This window comes from Electrona antarctica (genome assembly GCF_951216825.1).
Source record: "Electrona antarctica genome assembly, chromosome: 22".
Taxonomy (NCBI): domain Eukaryota; kingdom Metazoa; phylum Chordata; class Actinopteri; order Myctophiformes; family Myctophidae; genus Electrona; species Electrona antarctica.
The window spans coordinates 31,774,137-31,796,477 of record NC_136805.1 but is presented as its reverse complement, the minus strand read 5'-3'; the positions used below and the strand labels follow the sequence as shown (position 1 = coordinate 31,796,477).

At 40.6% G+C, this 22,341-nt stretch overlaps 1 protein-coding gene across 1 annotated transcript in view; it reads left to right on the top strand.

Moving 5' to 3' along the window:
- The window catches only part of LOC306915091 (S-adenosylmethionine synthase-like), a gene marked incomplete at its 5' end in the record, with an annotated part of 87,075 nt that extends 65,434 nt beyond the window's left edge, over nucleotides 1-21,641 (top strand). The window contains 8 exons of the mRNA XM_079492336.1: nucleotides 932-1,150; nucleotides 4,673-4,685; nucleotides 5,830-5,942; nucleotides 6,603-6,746; nucleotides 7,904-8,122; nucleotides 19,176-19,358; nucleotides 20,103-20,236; nucleotides 20,579-21,641. Coding sequence (XP_079348462.1) covers nucleotides 932-1,150; nucleotides 4,673-4,685; nucleotides 5,830-5,942; nucleotides 6,603-6,746; nucleotides 7,904-8,122; nucleotides 19,176-19,358; nucleotides 20,103-20,236; nucleotides 20,579-20,681 — 1,128 coding nt within the window. The 3' untranslated portion in view covers nucleotides 20,682-21,641. The remainder of the gene's footprint in view (nucleotides 1-931; nucleotides 1,151-4,672; nucleotides 4,686-5,829; nucleotides 5,943-6,602; nucleotides 6,747-7,903; nucleotides 8,123-19,175; nucleotides 19,359-20,102; nucleotides 20,237-20,578) is intronic.
- Between the last annotated feature and the right edge of the window lie 700 nt (nucleotides 21,642-22,341).

Genomic DNA, 22,341 nt, shown 5'->3' with positions numbered 1-22,341 from the left:
GCGACTAAACAAACATTAAGCCTGTATATAGGAGGGGCTAAATAAACACCATAAATACAGTTCAATACAGTATACCTCTGATTATTCCTTCTCCTGCAGTGATGCCTTTCATATGAAGCCACACGTCAAGTCACATTTATTTGTATATGCGATATACATTACATCAAGTGAAATTGAGTATCTGCCAGCTGTAGTCGTCATGAGTATTACTTTACACCACGAGTTAGTGATGTAGAGAGGCCTGCATACCGACAGAAACCAGAACATGATGGTCGAAGACTTTGTGAGAGGAACTTCCTCAAAACTCTCCACCCACCACCCACCCAGATTTCTCTCTATGGAAGCAGACAACCGGTGCTATTTGGAGGTTCTTCTGTTGAACAGCGGCCAAGTCAAACGTGCCACATTTCATCTTGGCACGAGTGCTAGAGTACTCTAGGCCATGTCCCTAAACCCGCCTGTGACTTGCAGTTGAAAATGTTTATACATTTCAATGTCTAAACACAACAGGGTCCTTAACCTAATGGCACTTAATTTTCCACTGGAATGGTATACCCATTTTCCATTGGGCAAAAAGTGGTACCTACAGTAGGACTCTTTTTTTTGTATCTCCTCAATCGAGGTTCCAAGCAAACTTCTTCTGCTCAAGCATGAGGACCCAGCAGGAGTTGACATTATAAATGGCCCGCCAGCCTGGATGTAGGCCTACTTTTTAAACCGTACGTACGGAACAGGTCTGCTGGCACTAGTAAAAACGCTTAAAAACAAAATAACAAAAAGGAAAATTAAGTACCTACTGTAGTACTAGTACTCACTTTTAGCTCACTTAAAAAAAAAGGTCTTTCTGGCTTCATGTCTAACCACCTCCGTTTCTCTGTCCAGCTCACACTGCTCTTATTTATTCATTTACTTTCCTCTCATTCTCCGTTAGGTGACAGTTCATTATACCCAGGAAGATGGCGCCGTGATCCCCAAGAGGGTACACACCGTGGTGGTCTCAACGCAGCATGACGACTACATAAGTCTGGACGAGCAGAAGCGGGTGCTGAAGGAGAAAGTCATTATGGCCGTGGTACCGCCCAAGTACCTGGACGAGAACACCGTCTACCACCTGCAGCCCAGCGGGCGCTTTGTCATCGGCGGACCCCAGGTAAAAAAGGTCTCCCGCCACATGGAATGGCTTTTGGAAAAAGGAATGGGGCAACACTTTCAGACATGATATACTGTAGTGTAGATCAGGGACGAAATGTTCTTATAGTATTTAGCAGGGCTCTGTTTTATTTGGTGTCACTTCACTTTAATGTGTGTTGTTGTTAAGAGCTGAAATTCTCTCTTCTGGACTTGGTGAAGTTATCAGGTATGTTTATGATTTCACAATTCTTGTCTCATTAATTTGACTTGCAGTGATTTTTTTAAGGGCTATGTGGGGGTATCCGGCTCAAATTCTGGTGCTTGTAAACTATGTATCCAAAGTGCAACTTAGTTTAAACAAAGTATCAACCAACTTAATTTCCGTGAAAGTTTAACATTATTAAACTTGATTAATAATAATGAATAATAGTAATTAAACAACTATTACTACTAGCACCACTGCTACTCATAATGCTAACATTATTGTTTCCCCTACAGAACGCAACGCAACACTGGTGATTTACAGCCATGTCAACCGCAGGGGATATTCCAAAGGAGAAAAAAAAGGAAAATGGATTCCTATTTGACTCGGCAGGAAGAGGAATTCACCTGTCCTGTGTGCCGTGACATCTTTAAACACCCTGTTATCCTGTCTTGTAGCCACAGCTTCTGCAAGTCCTGTATGCAGCAATGGTGGAGAGGAAAACCATCACAGAACAAGGCATGTCCTGTTTGCAAAACAAACTCCTCTCTAGATCAACCTCCTATCAACTTGGCGTTGAAGAACCTGTGTGAGAACGTCTTAGAGGAGAGAAGTCACAGATGTAGTTCTGAGGTTCTCTGCCCTCTACATGATGAGAAACTCAGGCTGTTCTGTCTGGATGATGAACATTTGGCATGCCTAGTGTGCCAAGTTTCTGAAAAACATGCAGGACATAAGTTCAGACCCATTTACGAATCTGCAAAACAACTCAAAGAGGACCTCCAGGAATCACTGGAGGCCTTAGAGGAGAAACTAGAGGACCTTAAAGAGATTAAAGCAGGATATCACCAAACAGCAGAATTAATTAAGTCGCAGGCCCAACACACTGAGATACAGATTAAGAAACATTTCAAGAAGATTCAGGATTACCTACGTCAGGAAGAGAAGGCCAGAATCACTGAGGTGAGGGAGGAAGAGAAACAGAAAAGTCAGATGTTGATGGAAAAGATTGAGAGTCTGTGCAGAGAAATGGTGACTCTTTCCAACACCATCAGAGATGTCGAGGCAGATGACATCTCATTCCTGCAGAACTATAAAACCACAGTGGAAAAGGTCCAGCGCACACTGCCAGATCCACAGCCAGTTTCAAAAGTAGTGATTGACATGGCCAAACACCTGGGCAACCTGACCTTCAGAACCTGGGACAAGATGAAGGAGATCGTCTCCTACACTCCTGTGATCCTGGATCCCAACACAGGCAATACTGGATACATCCTGTCTGATGATCTGACCAGTGTGTTGTACGATGATGGTGTACTGTATACCAACCCGGACCACCTGCACCTGGTCCAGGGTACTGAGGGATTTAACTCAGGGACTCATAGCTGGGACATTGAAGTTGGAAACAATACCTTCTGGGAACTGGGGGTGTTAGAAGAGTCTTTCCAGATAAACAATGGAGTTAATGGTTTGTCTTGGTGTTTAGGCTTTAGGAATGGCAGATACATAGTAAACGCAGGGCCGTTTACTGTGTATCTCTCGTTGGATTACAATCCCTCGAGGATCAGAGTCCAGCTGGACTGGAACAGAGGAGAGCTGTCCTTCTCCGATCCTGACACTAACACACACCTACTCACCTTCACACACACTTTCACTGATAAACTATTTCCATTCATTTCTACTAGTCACCATCTCCCTCTGAGGGTGTTGCCTGGGAAGGTGTGTGTCACTATGGAACATGACATTTATATATAGGAGCAAGAAAAAGAAAGAGAAGTTGTCCTCCCAGTCTTTTTATGGGTGTTGGAAATGTCTCTTAAGTGTAAATCCAGCATGCTGTTTTTTTTCATGTCAGTATTGGATATCACTGTTTTATATTGTATACTGTTGATAGTTTATTTTTAACTTTTTTCCCATGCACAGTTTTTGCACATAGGCAGTGTGGCTAGGCTGTAATAATGTCAGGGGTGGTATCATGGACCACAGCAACAGCTACCCTTTGCTGCTAGACTTAGTTTCACTGTATTTACTTTTGACTTATGTTGTATTTTTGTCTTGTAATAAACATTCAGATAAAAGGTGATTTGTGTGTGTGTTTTATTGGCATACTGTGTTCATGATAATGTCAGTCAGCAATTCACATGAATTACCATTTAGAAGTACTGTTATGAACACTACAACCAGGTTATTCCTTCACCACACCAGTTTCTGTTCTGAAGGAATTTGAAGCTATTGTATTTCCATATTAGTGATTTAATTTTCAATCATAGCTCGAGAAACTAAATAAGAAAAAACGACATAACATGCAGAATGGCCCAAAAGTGGTTCTCAACCATGTTCATGTCATTGTCCCTCAATTTGACGTGATGTGCACCCCCATTTAAAAAGATTGTTTTAATACTTAGTATACACTACAGTGTGGCAATAGTTTGTTGAGGTTTTTTTTGTACTCATTTATGGGGAATAAAAAACAAATGTAAAATATGTGATAAAAATCTGACGAGTGAAAGGGTAATCCATATGTATAATTGTATATCAGCTCAATAATTAATGAAATTATATTGTCACAATAATATTTACACTTCACTTACACTTTTCTTTTTAGCAAAAGACAGACGCACACCTCAGAAGGCTAGTGACAGGTGCGTAGGGCAATAGAGCATATATATTAAAAAGGGTATCTTTGAAAAACAAAGAAAAGGTCCTTGTCAGACACTTGATTGAGCATAGCTGCAGAGAGATACTTTGTATCACTTAATTGTACTTACACTATACCCAAATTTACATAGCATGATGTTAACAAAGTGGACAGACTATTCAAATTGGTCTCAGATTAATTGAGTTCCATTCTAATGAAATGGCCCATAGCTTAGTGCTGAAACCGTCCAGAAACTGGATGGGAGATGATTGATGACTGTTGATGGGCTTGTCTAGGTGTGAAATACACCCAGATTAGGAGTGACACGTTGAAGTATTTTCACATATTATGCCAATTATGACATTTGCTCAACATATACAAGTTAGCATCTACTTGGTTGGTAGTTTCTACATGCTGGGGACCCATACTCAACATACAATACAAAACAAAAAACCTTGGTGTACTCAACATATCTGTTGGTTGTCAAATACATATCATGTCTTGGGTAAATTGATTGATTGATTTACAATAATGTATTTTATTGTTCATTATATTAAATACACTACCGATTTTTATTTAGCAGAGCTGTGTTGCAATTAAGGCAGATACCCCTCCACGAAAAGGCCTAGCTGTCCTGACCCCATATCCATAATTTATACATTTTGGATAATTAGTGTGGACTTCACTGTTATTCGTCTCAGGATCATTATGAAGGCTTACAACAGCCTTGTGCCATAGTTGTGTGCAATACTTAGGTGCCCTGTATCAATATAGAGGACATACTGTAGTGTATCAAATCTTTGCTTCTGAGACGTTCCTGGAACAACCAATTACATATGATGTTTGGGGTCCTTGACATGAAATATTGAGCACCACTGATACAGAAACATGAGGTTTTTCAGAAATTTTTCACCATTTAGAGGCCTAAATGGGTTAAGCTAAGGCTAACCTAACGGTTCTTTGCATCCTTTGTGACCTTGGAGGGAATCGTATTGCTTGGCTAGTAGGCAGCAACTGCCTTCGAGCATCATTGGGGGGGAAATGTACCTTGGCTGTTATCTATACAATACTGTATGTGATTAGCCTGTTATCAGTGTGCCATAGTACTGTACTGGCCAAGGTACTGCAGGACAGGCAATGCAGATACCATACATGAAAACAACATCAATAGCACTGTTATATTGCCAAGACTTACCAAATGAACAAGCCAAGTCTTGCTGTTGGTGATCAAAGCACCCCAGAAGCAATGTTTCAAAGCATATTGGATTTTACTCTGTGAATGAAGATACGAAGCAGTTACCTTTCAGTATTTCACAAAAGATGTGAGTAAGAGATTCAAATATATTACAATGTATGAATATTCAAAAGCATCATACTATCTTCAGGGCAAGGGCAACACATCCCCTCCCGATAGAAAATGCAGCCCCTGAAAGCTAGTTATTAATGACTTTATTTTCAGAATGCTCAAATCTTTGTGAATGATTAAAAAATCACACCCGTGTGAAGTGAGTGGCGCTCTTATCATTATACATCATCATACATCATCTCATGAACAACTGAATGTATGTGATTGGTTAGCAAATTTGCTCGTCTACATATAACGTACATTTTCCCTTCATTGTCAATGGCATTTAATGTTTGTGTTAAAAAAACAAATTTACGTAAGAATTTGAGGCACATATGACCTAATTTCTCCTTTCATTGTCAATGGCAAATATGAGACGTTTGGGGACAAAAGCTGTACATACCGTATATATATTTTTCACTGAGTTTACCATACTGTCCAGGTGTGCATTCACTGGGTGTCAGAGTGAACATTCTGTTTTATGCAAAAATCTCTCTCTCTCTCTCTCTCCAGGATTTGATTATAAGACCTGCAATGTGCTGGTGGCTCTGGAACAGCAGTCCCCTGATATAGCCCAGGGGGTTCATGTTGACAGAGATGAGAATGACATTGGTGCAGGCGACCAGGTAGTCACACAACCTAAGACACGGGTTCCCAAACTTTTACATGTCAAGGACCCCCAAATTGAGACTAATTATCCCACGGACTCCCATTTGAAAAGATATGCCAAGTTTAATTTCAAGGACCCCCAGTTTGACATGCATTAGTCTACGGACCCCCATTTAATGCCATTTCTATCTCTGGGAGTCGGACCCACAATGTATATTGTAAAATCAATGTTAATTTAACTCTGAGAGGTCTATTTGGTTCCAAACTATCATTTAGCTGGGTACCCCTGGAACTCCCTCAAGTACCCCTGGGGGTCCCCGGACCCCACTTTGGGAACCACTGACCTAAGACACAGTTTTTCACCTGAATTCCCCTCCTATTTCAGACAAGTCACGTTGTTATGATGATGTTATTCAGGACAACGCCACAGGGCGTATCAAGAGTTGCTACAGTCCAACAGGCAGACTTTCATCTCTGAACATGGAAATCACAATGAAAAATGATCTAAATATGTAAACGACCAGGCCCTCCTAGGGGGCATTATGCATACAATGCAAAAACAGCACAGTTGTTTGTTTTGGTGTTAGATAGTGGCACCAACCGTGTCAAATAGCACTGCAATGTCCTGAACGTAATAATGTTGTCAATGCTGAGCTGTTACCTCTCCACATCCACAGGGCCTGATGTTTGGCTACGCTACAGATGAGACAGAGGAGTGCATGCCCCTCACCATTGTCCTCGCCCACAGACTCAATGCCAAGATGGCCGAACTGAGGCGGAACGGGACGATCCCCTGGCTACGCCCAGACTCCAAGACACAGGTATGATCATGATACACCTGTACTGCCTCTGAAACAACTGCTATATTAGCAGACCTAATTCTTATCTGTAAATAAAAAATCACACCGTGTGAAGTGAGGGGCGCTAATATATTAAAGTCTAACTCATGTTGCTATGATTAGGTGATGTAATGGTGATGTAAAACAAACACAGACAAAACAAACATTAAACTCTCTTTATTGTTAATGGCATTTAATGTTTGTGTTAGCGACTAAACAAACATTAAGCCTGTATATAGGAGGGGCTAAATAAACACCATAAATACAGTTCAATACAGTATACCTCTGATTATTCCTTCTCCTGCAGTGATGCCTTTCATATGAAGCCACACGTCAAGTCACATTTATTTGTATATGCGATATACATTACATCAAGTGAAATTGAGTATCTGCCAGCTGTAGTCGTCATGAGTATTACTTTACACCACGAGTTAGTGATGTAGAGAGGCCTGCATACCGACAGAAACCAGAACATGATGGTCGAAGACTTTGTGAGAGGAACTTCCTCAAAACTCTCCACCCACCACCCACCCAGATTTCTCTCTATGGAAGCAGACAACCGGTGCTATTTGGAGGTTCTTCTGTTGAACAGCGGCCAAGTCAAACGTGCCACATTTCATCTTGGCACGAGTGCTAGAGTACTCTAGGCCATGTCCCTAAACCCGCCTGTGACTTGCAGTTGAAAATGTTTATACATTTCAATGTCTAAACACAACAGGGTCCTTAACCTAATGGCACTTAATTTTCCACTGGAATGGTATACCCATTTTCCATTGGGCAAAAAGTGGTACCTACAGTAGGACTCTTTTTTTTGTATCTCCTCAATCGAGGTTCCAAGCAAACTTCTTCTGCTCAAGCATGAGGACCCAGCAGGAGTTGACATTATAAATGGCCCGCCAGCCTGGATGTAGGCCTACTTTTTAAACCGTACGTACGGAACAGGTCTGCTGGCACTAGTAAAAACGCTTAAAAACAAAATAACAAAAAGGAAAATTAAGTACCTACTGTAGTACTAGTACTCACTTTTAGCTCACTTAAAAAAAAAGGTCTTTCTGGCTTCATGTCTAACCACCTCCGTTTCTCTGTCCAGCTCACACTGCTCTTATTTATTCATTTACTTTCCTCTCATTCTCCGTTAGGTGACAGTTCATTATACCCAGGAAGATGGCGCCGTGATCCCCAAGAGGGTACACACCGTGGTGGTCTCAACGCAGCATGACGACTACATAAGTCTGGACGAGCAGAAGCGGGTGCTGAAGGAGAAAGTCATTATGGCCGTGGTACCGCCCAAGTACCTGGACGAGAACACCGTCTACCACCTGCAGCCCAGCGGGCGCTTTGTCATCGGCGGACCCCAGGTAAAAAAGGTCTCCCGCCACATGGAATGGCTTTTGGAAAAAGGAATGGGGCAACACTTTCAGACATGATATACTGTAGTGTAGATCAGGGACGAAATGTTCTTATAGTCGTCGTGGGGGCACCCCCCCCCCCCCCCCCCAAGGTCCCGTTTTCGCTGGGTCATTTATGGTTTTGGTTTTTCTTTGTATTTCTTTGTATCCATTTTTCGATCACACAGTTCTAGTTTATGAGTTTCATTTCCGTTGATCTCCTCTAGTTTTTGTATTCCCATATTCTTGAGATTTTTGTTACGCATAACCAACCGTTCCTTTCGTCTTTCATCCGTTTCTTTTGTTCGGATATTTCAAAGTCGTCTGTTTCTCTTATGTTTTTTATTTTCTTGAATTTCAAGTGGTATTTTACTCAAAACAAAAAAACATACCTGCACGGTCTACTTCCGTATGTCCCGTGCCAGCATATGACATCATATCATTATGCTGCTAAGGGACATTGGTACATATCTTCATCACGTCATGGGACATACGCTTCGTAGCATGAAGGAAAACATACCTGCGCGGTCTGCTTCCGTATGTGCCAGCATATGACGTCATATCATATGCTGCTAAGGGACATACGCATTGTAGCACCTGACTAATAACACTACTTGCACGCTCTGCTTGCGCAAGTATATACTAAAGTCGGCTGTCAATGGTGACGTAATTTTGAAGTATGGTAAAATCTTCTATCTATATCTTAATTATGTCACCATCAATACCTACCAAGCATACACATGCATTCGTACCAGCACGACCACAATACTTGCACGCTCTGCTTGCGCAAGTAATAAGATGCAGTGGTGTCACATACAAGTGAAGTCCTTCACCACACCCTTTTCTGTTCAATCATGTGCAAATTAGGTTTCTATAGGGACTTGATTGAGCATAGCTGCAGAGAGATACTTTGTATCACTTCATTGTACTTACACTATACCCACATTTACACTATACCCACATTTACATAGCATGGTGTTAACAAAGTGGACAGACTATTCAAATTGGTATCAGATTAATTGAATTCTATGCTAATGAAATGGCCCATAGCTTAGTGCTGAAACCGTCCAGAAACTGGATGGGAGATGATTGATGACTGTTGATGGGTTTGTCTAGGTGTGAAATACACCCAGATTAGGAGTGACACGTTGAAGTATTTCCTTCTAGCCTACGTACATTTCTTATATTCGTTTTATTTTGGTGCTATCTGGCTATGTCCATCCCCATAGTTTGACACATCACATGCTACATAAAGCATGATGACATTTTGAATGTTTGCCTAGGTTGTTAATGGTATGGTCACATATTATGCCAATTATGACATTTGCTCAACATATACAAGTTAGCATCTACTTGGTTGGTAGTTTCTACATGCTGGGGACCCATACTCAACATACAATACAAAACAAAAAACCTTGGTGTACTCAACATATCTGTTGGTTGTCAAATACATATCATGTCTTGGGTAAATTGATTGATTGATTTACAATAATGTATTTTATTGTTCATTATATTAAATACACTACCGATTTTTATTTAGCAGAGCTGTGTTGCAATTAAGGCAGATACCCCTCCACGAAAAGGCCTAGCTGTCCTGACCCCATATCCATAATTTATACATTTTGGATAATTAGTGTGGACTTCACTGTTATTCGTCTCAGCTATTAAAGGACCACTTTTCAACCCATCTTCATATAATTGGTCCTCACTAATAATCATGATAAAATTGCACCATTTCTTTCTACTCAGTCTGTGTCTCATAGGAGGGCTGTGGCCTGTGGGCAGTTCAGAAACCCGTCCACCAGTGACATCATCATTAGGCAGATTTTTTTTAAACAATATTTTTTTACAAAAATGTTTAGATTTTTATTATGGTGAGAACGATGGCTTCCATTTTCGCATTGCAACTTTTCAGGACTAGAAAGCCTGCAGTTTCTAATAGCTTGGATTCCCCATCGATGATGTCACTGGTGGACGGGTTTCTAAACTGCCCACAGTCCTCCTATGAGACACAGACTGAGTAGAAAAAAATGGTAGCCATTTTAGCATGATTATTAGTGAGGACTAGTATATGAAGATAGGTTGAAACGTGGTGAATTGGTCCTTTAAGCTCTAGTCTGCATTGTATTGCAAATATTTCTGGCATAGGGAGACATTCGTTTTTTACAACATATTAGCCACAGTTTGGTCAGTTTTCCAGAATAGTCCAGAATTCCCTATGAGGAATACTAGAAATACAATAGAAAGATAATGGGTAAATAGTAAATACAGACTTTAGCTGGCTTACTGGAATGATTGATAAACTATGTGTTTATAACTCAAATCTCAAATTAACAATTTTGAGAATTGTTTGACTATGCAGTGGTGTCAAGGGTTAAGTGGGGGCAGGGGCTATTAACCAACAGTTCTCCAGTACAGTTTCTGTGCAACAAAACAAAACGCCCAATTCCCTTTGAAAATCATAGGCCACATATACAGAATCAAAGTTAGTTTAACAGTATCAAACCTGATTAATAATAATGAATAATAGTAATTAAACAACTATTACTACTAGCACCACTGCTACTCATAATGCTAACATTGTTGTTTCCCCTACAGAACGCAACGCAACACTGGTGACTTACAGCCATGTCAACCGCAGGGGATATTCCAAAGGAGGAAGTAACTGACAACATGGATTCCTATTTGACTCGGCAGGAAGAGGAACTCACCTGTCCTGTGTGCCGTGACATCTTTAAACACCCTGTTATCCTGTCTTGTAGCCACAGCTTCTGCAAGTCCTGTATGCAGCAATGGTGGACAGGAAAACCATCACAGAACAAGGCATGTCCTGTTTGCAAAACAAACTCCTCTCTAGATCAACCTCCTATCAACTTAGCGTTGAATAACCTGTGTGAGAACTTCTTAGAGGAGAGAAGTCACAGATGTATTTCTGAGGTTCTCTGCCCTCTACATGATGAGAAACTCAGGCTGTTCTGTCTGGATGATGAACATTTGGCATGCCTAGAGTGCCAAGTTTCTGAAAAACATGCAGGACATAAGTTCAGACCCATTTACGAATCTGCAAAACAACTCAAAGAGGACCTCCAGGAATCACTGGAGGCCTTAGAGGAGAAACTAGAGGACCTTAAAGAGATTAAAGCAGGATATCACCAAACAGCAGAATACATTAAGGTGCAGGCCCAACACACTGAGATACAGATTAAGAAACATTTCAAGAATATTCGGGATTACCTACATCAAGAAGAGAAGGCCAGAATCACTGAGGTGAGGGAGGAAGAGAAACAGAAAAGTCAGATGTTGATGGAAAAGATTGAGAGTCTGTGCAGAGAAATCCAATCCAACACCATCAGAGATGTCGAGGCAGATGACATCTCATTCCTGCATAACTATAAAACCACAGTGGAAAAGGTCCAGCGCACACTGCCAGATCCACAGCCAGTTTCAAAAGTAGTGATTGACATGGCCAAACACCTGGGCAACCTGACCTTCAGAACCTGGGTCAAGATGAAGGAGATCGTCTCCTACACTCCTGTGATCCTGGATCCCAACATCCAGTATACTGGATTCATCCTGTCTGATGATCTGACCAGTGTGTTGTACGATGTTGATGTACGTGAAGAGCTGTATACCAACCCGGACTCCCTGCACATGGTCCAGGGTTCTGAGGGATTTAACTCAGGGACTCATAGCTGGGACATTGAAGTTGGATACAATAACTCCTGGGAACTGGGGGTGTTAGAAGAGTCTTTCCAGATAAACAATGCAGTTAATGGTTTGTTTTGGTGTTTAGGCTTTAGGAATGGCACATACACAGCAAATGTAGCAGGGTCGGCGACTGCTCTCTCGGTGGAGCAGAAACCCTGTAGGATCAGAGTCCAGCTGGACTGGAACAGAGGAGAGCTGTCCTTCTCCGATCCTGACACTAACACACACCTACACACCTTCACACACACTTTCACTGATAAACTATTTCCATTAATTTCTACTATGCACCATCTCCCTCTGAGGGTGTTGCCTGGGAATGTGATGTGTGTCACTATGGAACATGACTGTAATGTAATGACATTTAGATAAGAAACAAGAAAAAGAAAGAGAATTGTCCTCCCAGTCTTTTTATGGGTGTTGGAAATGTCTCTTAAGTGTAAATCCAGCAGGCTGTTTTTTTCATGTCAGTATTGGATATCACTGTTTTATATTGTATACTGTTGATAGTTTATTTTTAACTTTTTCCCATGCACCGTTTTTGCACGTAGGCAGTGTGGCTAGGCTGTAATAATGTCAGGGGTGGTATCATGGACCACAGCAACAGCTACCCTTTGCTGCTAGACTTAGTTTCACTGTATTTACTTATGACTTATGTTGTATTTTTGTCTTGTAATAAACATTCAGATAAAAGGTGATTTGTGTTGTGTGTGTGTGTTTTATTGGCATACTGTGTTCATGATAATGTCAGTCAGCAATTCACATGAATTACCATTTAGAAGTACTGTTATGAACACTACAACCAGGTTATTCCTTCACCACACCAGTTTATGTTGTTAATACGCACATCGACAGGCTAGGTGCTGGGCTGAAGAAACTTCAGTAGATATTGGATGGAGCCCGCACACCTGCAGGTACAAGAAAGACGTTCTTTATTGAAAATTCTGACAACGTTTCGATCTATTTGATCTTCATCAGGTCATGTGAACATACACAAAAGTTTGTACTTTTATAATAAGGGAGTGCCCCCATTATCCAATCAAAACACCACATTTTGGTGCCCCTCCCGTCACTGCAGGTGTGACACGTCAACCCTGAGTGAGTAGGTGGGGACCCAGACATATTGATATAAATATACTGTAATCTGTTCAGAAATGTTAGTGCACCAATTAAAAACATTTTAAAAACATTTTAAAACATACATGTATACCTATAATCATTTCACAGATACATCAAATCAATATCTCACAAGTCCTATCTACTACAGTAGGTCTGTGGGCTTTTACATTTCCAATGTTTTTCCTTTTGTTGTATTGTTTCCCTTTTGTAAGGTAAACTCTGGCAACTAAACTGAAAAACTGAAAGATATGGATGTAAGATAGTATACTATGGAGACAAGAATTGATAAAGAACAATCAAGATAACAAACAATGAAACTACGGAAACCCCAAAAAATTATATAATACACACCAAATTATATACATGCAACAACAACATATGCACAAGGTTGGATTTATTCAACGCAGGAGGCCACCTTTTAAAGCTTAGAAACGTATATTTTTTAACCATATTTTTTACTTTTTAAATAAAATATCAGTTGGAGAAGCAGAGCTTCACTCCTAACAAACCAAAAAGGTTTCTACAGAAAGTGTCTAATTTCATCTGCCTGGTTTAAGCCCCTCGGCATCATGGTTTGAAGAGTATGAATGTAGTAACTTTCTCTTCTTAATAAAAGGTTATAAACACCTTTAGATAAGCCAGTTCTGAAAGGAATGAAAATACACCGCACACTGTGTATCTGCTCGGTATATTTTCTTTTAATAATGCAACGTTTCGGTCCCTCTGGACCTTCTTCAGGCAGTTCTAAAATACACTTTCTGGTGAGGATTTGTCTGAACTGTTGTCATGTTGTATTACAGTATAATTACTCACATTGGGTGAACTATATTGAATTTACATAGCGTGATGTTAACAAAGTGGGCAGGCTATTCAAATTGATATCAGATGAATTTAATTCCATTCTAATGAAATGGGCCATAGCTTAGTGCTGAAACAGTCCAGAAACTGGATGGGAGATGATTGATGACTGTTGATGGGCTTGGATGGGGGTTTGTCTAGGTGTGAAATACACACAGATGAGGAGAGACATGCTCTTCAGCTCTTCATCATCATGACCTTCATCATCTTTTATAATTTAAACTCTTTACACGTTGAAGTATTACATTTCTTATATTAGTTTTATTTTTATTTTTGATGGGTGCTACCCCCCCCCCCCCCCCCCCCCCTATGTCCACTTGTCCAGCTTTTGAACACAAACTTTATCCTAACACAAACATTAAATGAAATGATATTGAATGTCATTGTCCCAACACAAACATGAAATGCCATTGACAATGAATGGCCAGTTTTTATGTTTGTGCAAACGTATTGGCCGGAATGAGATGATGTATGATGATGTATGATAGCGTCCCTCACGGGTGTGATTTTATTACATTTGATTTGGCAATCCATTTGTTTTCTCATGCCAATAAAGCTTAAATTGAATTGAAAAAACAATTATGTGATACAAAAATGACACATTTATTGTATACATATCATGTCTTGTGTAAATTGACTTTACAATAATGTATTTTATTGTTCCTTATATTGGCTCAAATTCACTGTGCTGATTTATATCTACCAGAGCTGTGTTGCATTAAGGCAGCTACCGGTAAATATGTTAATACATTATGAAGTAAAATATATTGGATACATTTTTCAGATCGAGAAAGCCACAGTTTGGTCAGTTTTCCAGAATAGTCTAGGAGGAATAGTAGAAATATAATAGAAAGATAATGGGTAAATACAGACTTTAGCTGGTTTACTGGAATGATGGATTAAGTGGGGGTTAAGTGGGGGCAGGGGCTATTAACCAACAGTTCTCCAATACAGTTTCTGTCTATTGTTGGTGTGTCCCACCCTCCACTCTGATTGGCTCATCAGACCTCCTCTGTGAGTATTTAGCAGGGCTCTGTTTTATTTGGTGTCACTTCACTTTAATGTGTGTTGTTGTTAAGAGCTGAAATTCTCTCTTCTGGACTTGGTGAAGTTATCAGGTATGTTTATGATTTCACAATTCTTGTCTCATTAATTTGACTTGCAGTGATTTTTTGAAGGGCTATGTGGGGGTATCCGGCTCAAATTCTGGTGCTTGTAAACTATGTATCCAAAGTGCAACTTAGTTTAAACAAAGTATCAACCAACTTAATTTCCGTGAAAGTTTAACATTATTAAACTTGATTAATAATAATGAATAATAGTAATTAAACAACTATTACTACTAGCACCACTGCTACTCATAATGCTAACATTATTGTTTCCCCTACAGAACGCAACGCAACACTGGTGACTTACAGCCATGTCAACCGCAGGGGATATTCCAAAGGGAAAAAAAAGGAAAATGGATTCCTATTTGACTCGGCAGGAAGAGGAATTCACCTGTCCTGTGTGCCGTGACATCTTTAAACACCCTGTTATCCTGTCTTGTAGCCACAGCTTCTGCAAGTCCTGTATGCAGCAATGGTGGAGAGGAAAACCATCACAGAACAAGGCATGTCCTGTTTGCAAAACAAACTCCTCTCTAGATCAACCTCCTATCAACTTGGCGTTGAAGAACCTGTGTGAGAACGTCTTAGAGGAGAGAAGTCACAGATGTAGTTCTGAGGTTCTCTGCCCTCTACATGATGAGAAACTCAGGCTGTTCTGTCTGGATGATGAACATTTGGCATGCCTAGTGTGCCAAGTTTCTGAAAAACATGCAGGACATAAGTTCAGACCCATTTACGAATCTGCAAAACAACTCAAAGAGGACCTCCAGGAATCACTGGAGGCCTTAGAGGAGAAACTAGAGGACCTTAAAGAGATTAAAGCAGGATATCACCAAACAGCAGAATTAATTAAGTCGCAGGCCCAACACACTGAGATACAGATTAAGAAACATTTCAAGAAGATTCAGGATTACCTACGTCAGGAAGAGAAGGCCAGAATCACTGAGGTGAGGGAGGAAGAGAAACAGAAAAGTCAGATGTTGATGGAAAAGATTGAGAGTCTGTGCAGAGAAATGGTGACTCTTTCCAACACCATCAGAGATGTCGAGGCAGATGACATCTCATTCCTGCAGAACTATAAAACCACAGTGGAAAAGGTCCAGCGCACACTGCCAGATCCACAGCCAGTTTCAAAAGTAGTGATTGACATGGCCAAACACCTGGGCAACCTGACCTTCAGAACCTGGGACAAGATGAAGGAGATCGTCTCCTACACTCCTGTGATCCTGGATCCCAACACATGCAATACTGGATACATCCTGTCTGATGATCTGACCAGTGTGTTGTACGATGATGGTGTACTGTATACCAACCCGGACCACCTGCACCTGGTCCAGGGTACTGAGGGATTTAACTCAGGGACTCATAGCTGGGACATTGAAGTTGGAAACAATACCTTCTGGGAACTGGGGGTGTTAGAAGAGTCTTTCCAGATAAACAATGGAGTTAATGGTTTGTCTTGGTGTTTAGGCTTTAGGAATGGCAGATACATAGTAAACGCAGGGCCGTTTACTGTGTATCTCTCGTTGGATTACAATCCCTCGAGGATCAGAGTCCAGCTGGACTGGAACAGAGGAGAGCTGTCCTTCTCCGATCCTGACACTAACACACACCTACTCACCTTCACACACACTTTCACTGATAAACTATTTCCATTCATTTCTACTAGTCACCATCTCCCTCTGAGGGTGTTGCCTGGGAAGGTGTGTGTCACTATGGAACATGACATTTATATATAGGAGCAAGAAAAAGAAAGAGAAGTTGTCCTCCCAGTCTTTTTATGGGTGTTGGAAATGTCTCTTAAGTGTAAATCCAGCATGCTGTTTTTTTCATGTCAGTATTGGATATCACTGTTTTATATTGTATACTGTTGATAGTTTATTTTTAACTTTTTTCCCATGCACAGTTTTTGCACATAGGCAGTGTGGCTAGGCTGTAATAATGTCAGGGGTGGTATCATGGACCACAGCAACAGCTACCCTTTGCAGCTAGACTTAGTTTCACTGTATTTACTTTTGACTTATGTTGTATTTTTGTCTTGTAATAAACATTCAGATAAAAGGTGATTTGTGTGTGTGTTTTATTGGCATACTGTGTTCATGATAATGTCAGTCAGCAATTCACATGAATTACCATTTAGAAGTACTGTTATGAACACTACAACCAGGTTATTCCTTCACCACACCAGTTTCTGTTCTGAAGGAATTTGAAGCTATTGTATTTCCATATTAGTGATTTAATTTTCAATCATAGCTCGAGAAACTAAATAAGAAAAAACGACATAACATGCAGAATGGCCCAAAAGTGGTTCTCAACCATGTTCATGTCATTGTCCCTCAATTTGACGTGATGTGCACCCCCATTTAAAAAGATTGTTTTAATACTTAGTATACACTACAGTGTGGCAATAGTTTGTTGAGGTTTTTTTGTACTCATTTATGGGGAATAAAAAACAAATGTAAAATATGTGATAAAAATCTGACGAGTGAAAGGGTAATCCATATGTATAATTTTATATCAGCTCAATAATTAATGAAATTATATTGTCATAATAATATTTACACTTCACTTACACTTTTTTTTTAAGCAAAAGACAGATGCACACCTCAGAAGGCTAGTGACAGGGCAATAGAGCATATATATTAAAAAGGGTATCTTTGAAAAACAAAGAAAAGGTCCTTGTCAGACACTTGCCAAAATGTTGCTCTTTATTAGGTCAACGTTTTGGTCGATTAGACCATCAGGACAGACAATGTCACAATTTCGTCACTTATCCTTCAAAGTAGCAAACTGACTAACGACGGATCTCTTTGAAATCGGCATGTTCCTGCTTCTGATGCTTGTTGCAGGTTGTGTTGATTCCATATTGGAATTTGAGGGTCTCACACTTTGTGGTAGGTGCAGAGGGTGGACATCTGGCTCCTGTAGACCAAGTATGTGAACACCTTTAGATGAGCCAGTTCTGAAAGGAATGAAAATACACCCCACACTGTGTATCTGCTCGGTACATGGGTATAGAATACACCCCCACACTGTGTATCTGCTCGGTACATGAGTATTTTATTTTAATAATGCAACGTTTCGGTCCCTCCGGACCTTCTTCAGGCAGTTCTAAAATACATTTTCTGGTGAGGATTTGTCTGAACTGTTGTCATGTTGTATTACAGTATAATTACTCACATTGGGAGAACTATACTTTTACGATTTGTATCAGTATTGTTGGTTCCATAGACACATGCTCATTGTATTTATATTAGACATTGTGTTTCTATTAGGGCTGTCAAAGTTAACTCAATTAATGTCATGATTAATTTACCATTTATTTACATTTACATATATTTACAATAATATAACTTAACGTATGCAAATCCATATAAGAACTCAATAGATAGATATTCAACAGAAAAATAAAAAGCAAATAAAAAAATGTATACCATGAAATCAATAGCTCCAGGTAGGATGTGTCAAAAATAATCATATTTGAACTGGGGACCCCCCAAAATAATCATATTCGAACTGGGGACCCCCCAAAATAATCATATTTGAACTGGTGACATTTCGACATAGACGTACTCTTCATCAGAATCAGAGCTTTGACTGTGAGCTTTACATAGGCCTACGGTGTGCCCACTTCTTTTTTTTGTATTGCCCACTGTTGGTCCTTCATATGCCGTCCAGCGGATGTGCCAGTTTTAAGACACTCAAGACAATTACATTGACTGTGGTAAAGGCAGGCTTCATGAAAGACTTTCCGCACTCAGACAATGAAAGTTCATTATCCACAAGCAAATTCTGCTTTTTGTAGATTCAACCCATTATATACAAACAAAACAAACAAACAGCTTCTTATGCCCTCTCTTGCTCCGGTAAAAAGAAGGGGAAAAAATGTCCTCCAACTCCCAGATGAATGCCCTTACCCCTTACCCTGTTTGTATAAGTGATTGGGCATTTAAACATGGGTCGGACTGACTGGGCTTCCAGTGTTCGCTGCCTTTCCTTCCGTCCACTCTCTACTCTTCACTGGGACACACAGCCTCTGATTGTTCTGTCAGACCAGCTAAGTAACAGGCTGTAAATGGCTGTTTTTAAAGGGATGCTGTCCTGATATTTGGCTCCTTCTACTGGTGGTTAGAGAGAAGTGTCAGGAAAAAAACGCCACACATGTTTATTTAGGACATTTTATCCAGAAACTGTGTTTACTTGTTTGTGAAACTCTGTGTTTTTTCTGGCAGGGTGATGCTGGCGTGACTGGTAGAAAGATCATCGTGGACACATATGGGGGCTGGGGGGCGCACGGTGGGGGGGCCTTCTCTGGGAAGGACTGCACCAAGGTGGACCGCTCGGCTGCCTATGCTGCCCGCTGGGTGGCAAAGTCTCTGGTCAAGGCCAACCTTTGCAGGAGAGTGCTGGTGCAGGTAGGCCTACACGAAGGACTTTACTCAGTAGGTTACTATAACAATACATTTGATTTACATAGCACCTACACCATCATCCATATAGTGTAGTATTATAGTAGTAGTATATAAATCTATATAAAAAAAACATTTGTCAAATTAACATATATACTGTGTGAGCCTTACAACATCTTAAGCCCAACAATATCAGTTGTAAATGTTGTTCATTATTGTTATTGTGCAAGGAATGTTGGTGTTATTAATTCACTGGGGTTGCTTTTCCATGTTTGTGTGCTTCACTTTTTACTTGGACCATATTGCGAGCTATTCTAGGAAAATCTATGGAAAAAATGTACTGTGCACTACATTCAATTAAATTATTGTCACTGCAGGTGCAGTGGAATAAAGGTTTGTGCACTTATTTATCTTTTATAATATCCATAGAAATAATGTAGAAGAAATTTCAGCCTATAATGATAAAACTTTAGGCTTTTCATACGTGTAACAAAGGTGAAGGTGGTGCAGTCATGCAGCGAACCATTGCTTCAGCCAATCAGAAGCCGCGTCTGGCTCCGCTCATCCTTAGAAACACAATTATCGCATGGGGTGGTGGAGGTTGGTAGTGGTATGGTGTTGGTAGTTAGCATGCATACTACTGTACATACAGTTGCTAAATGCAGGCATTGGTAAAGTGGGCTCAACTGCAGAACTGCTATTCTGCCCTTCACCTGAGTAACATGTGCTGCCTCTTGTATCTGTGTTCAGGTGGCTTACGCGATCGGAGTGGCCCATCCTCTGTCCATCTCTCTGTTCACCTACGGCTCGTCCCAGATGAGTGAAAAAGAGCTGCTTCACATAGTCAACAAAAACTTTGACCTCAGGCCTGGAGTCATCATCAGGTGACTGATGCGCGGATACTCTTGTGTTGTGGATTCATACACATTCACATTTTCTGTAGTATGCAAATTGTTAGATGCAGTAAAAGTTGATTAACCCCATGAACCCTTGTGTCCCTTTTACTGGGGAAAACATTCGGCATAAATTGGAAGCTCGCAACATGATGCGCTGCGAGCTGGTAGATGCCTGTAGGCATTTTTTTCAAGAGATTTGGTGTAGAGGGGGAAAAAGGAGGGGACGAAGTACGGTATAGTCCCCCGGGGGACACCAGTCACCCAAGTAGACTATATTGGGGTTTATATTTTGTTACATACTGTAATAACTGTTGATGGATTTCGTTGCAGAGATCTGGATCTGAAGAGGCCAATCTACCAGAAGACAGCCTGCTATGGTCACTTTGGTAGAAAGGACTTCCCCTGGGAGATCCCCAAGAACCTCAACCTCTAGTCTTTGTGTCTATCGGTGTTGACTGTGAATACGGGCTGTCCCTTTATACTGTGTGTGGTGACTGCGAGACAAAAGCTGCATTATGTAGCTGTTTTGGTGCTCTGTGTGTGTGTGTTTCTGTGTGTGTATGTATGTACGTGCGTGCGTGTGATGAGCGTCAAACAAGCTACACACAGTAGAAGATCCTCATGCTGCAGTAACCCAGTAAGAGTGAGGGGGCGACAGTGGAAGTGGGAGGTATGATGGATCGCAATGGGGCGCAACCTCCCAGACAAATCAGTCATAAGGACGGACTGCGTCGGGGACGACACAGTGCCTTGTTAACGACGTAATAACTGTGAACATTGGCAAACAGGCCTACATGTGATTATGTTTTAACAGAATACAGTGTAGAAACCGGCACGTGCAGTTTGATACGTGCACGTCTTAATTTTCCAGTGCAGCTTTCCCAGGTTGTTTTAAAAGCTTTAGCAATAAGTGAGACGGTTTAAATAGTTCCGAATGTTGTAGGTAGATACCACTGTGCTTACCTGTTAAAACACTACCTTGCATTATTATTAAGCCAATGACCAAATCGGGATAACCCTGTATTTCTAACAGAGTTATTAGAACCAGAACCAGTACAGAGTCTTAACGGTTTAACAAAAACCTGTATCTGGTCTGTTATGTTTAATGTTTTTTTCATTTCAGCTGGATATCTACACTATGGTATTAAATGTTATTTCAAAGTCAATTCATCAAAGGGAGAAACTGTGAGGAAAAATGAAAAAGAAAGTTGTGTTCTTCACTTGCTGAGACCCTTGGATGGCTCACGTTTGATCTTCCAAGAATGACTGCACAGAGAGAAGAGGGGATATATGATTACTTAAAACTAGCTTCAACTGTCTCATGATGTGAAATGTGCGTCATGTGCAGTCATATCATTCCTTTCCTAAAAGCTGGTCACATTGAGTCCATTACCCACCACTAGAAGAAAATGTAAATATCCTTTATGAACAATAAAACATTGTAAAAAGCGAACACAGTATCTTTCTCCATTCTCTTGAAAATCTTTGGCCTGGTCCAGCAAAACACAAATGTCTTAACATATTTTTGCCTTGATGTCAGACAGCATAGAGTTATTAACTTTCCTCGTAGGAGAACAGATCAGATACAGCACAGATTCACTCCTCTAGTTTGGTCAGAGTTAAGCAGCAGAGGAGATTTCTTTCACCAAAAGGCTGTTATAAGTTTGCTCACTTCTTCTTAGCACAGGAATGGAAGTTAAACATAGAGCAAAATATACAGTAGAACTTAGGTAAAAGCTGAGACAACTACTTGGGTCTCAAATTGAGAGACCGCCTTAATTTTGATACATATAATATACATCGTAACATTGAAACATCGGCCCTTGGTTGTAAAACTATGTCAGCATATCATGTCTTCCATCAGAAGAAGCAACGTAGGGTGCTCACTGCTCAGGGGTAAAACAACAAACACTGAGTGTAGGAAGCCAGATGGGGAGGGAGTCCTTGGTTGCTGCACTAGTGACTCCTGCAGGTTGCTCAAGTGTACCTCTCACTGCTCTCAGCGGGGGTGTTGAACTACGAGGAGTTGGGCGTTTCTTACAGTTGTACATGTCCTCCCGGTGAAGCTCCTAACTGGCAGGTGAAAAGAAGTG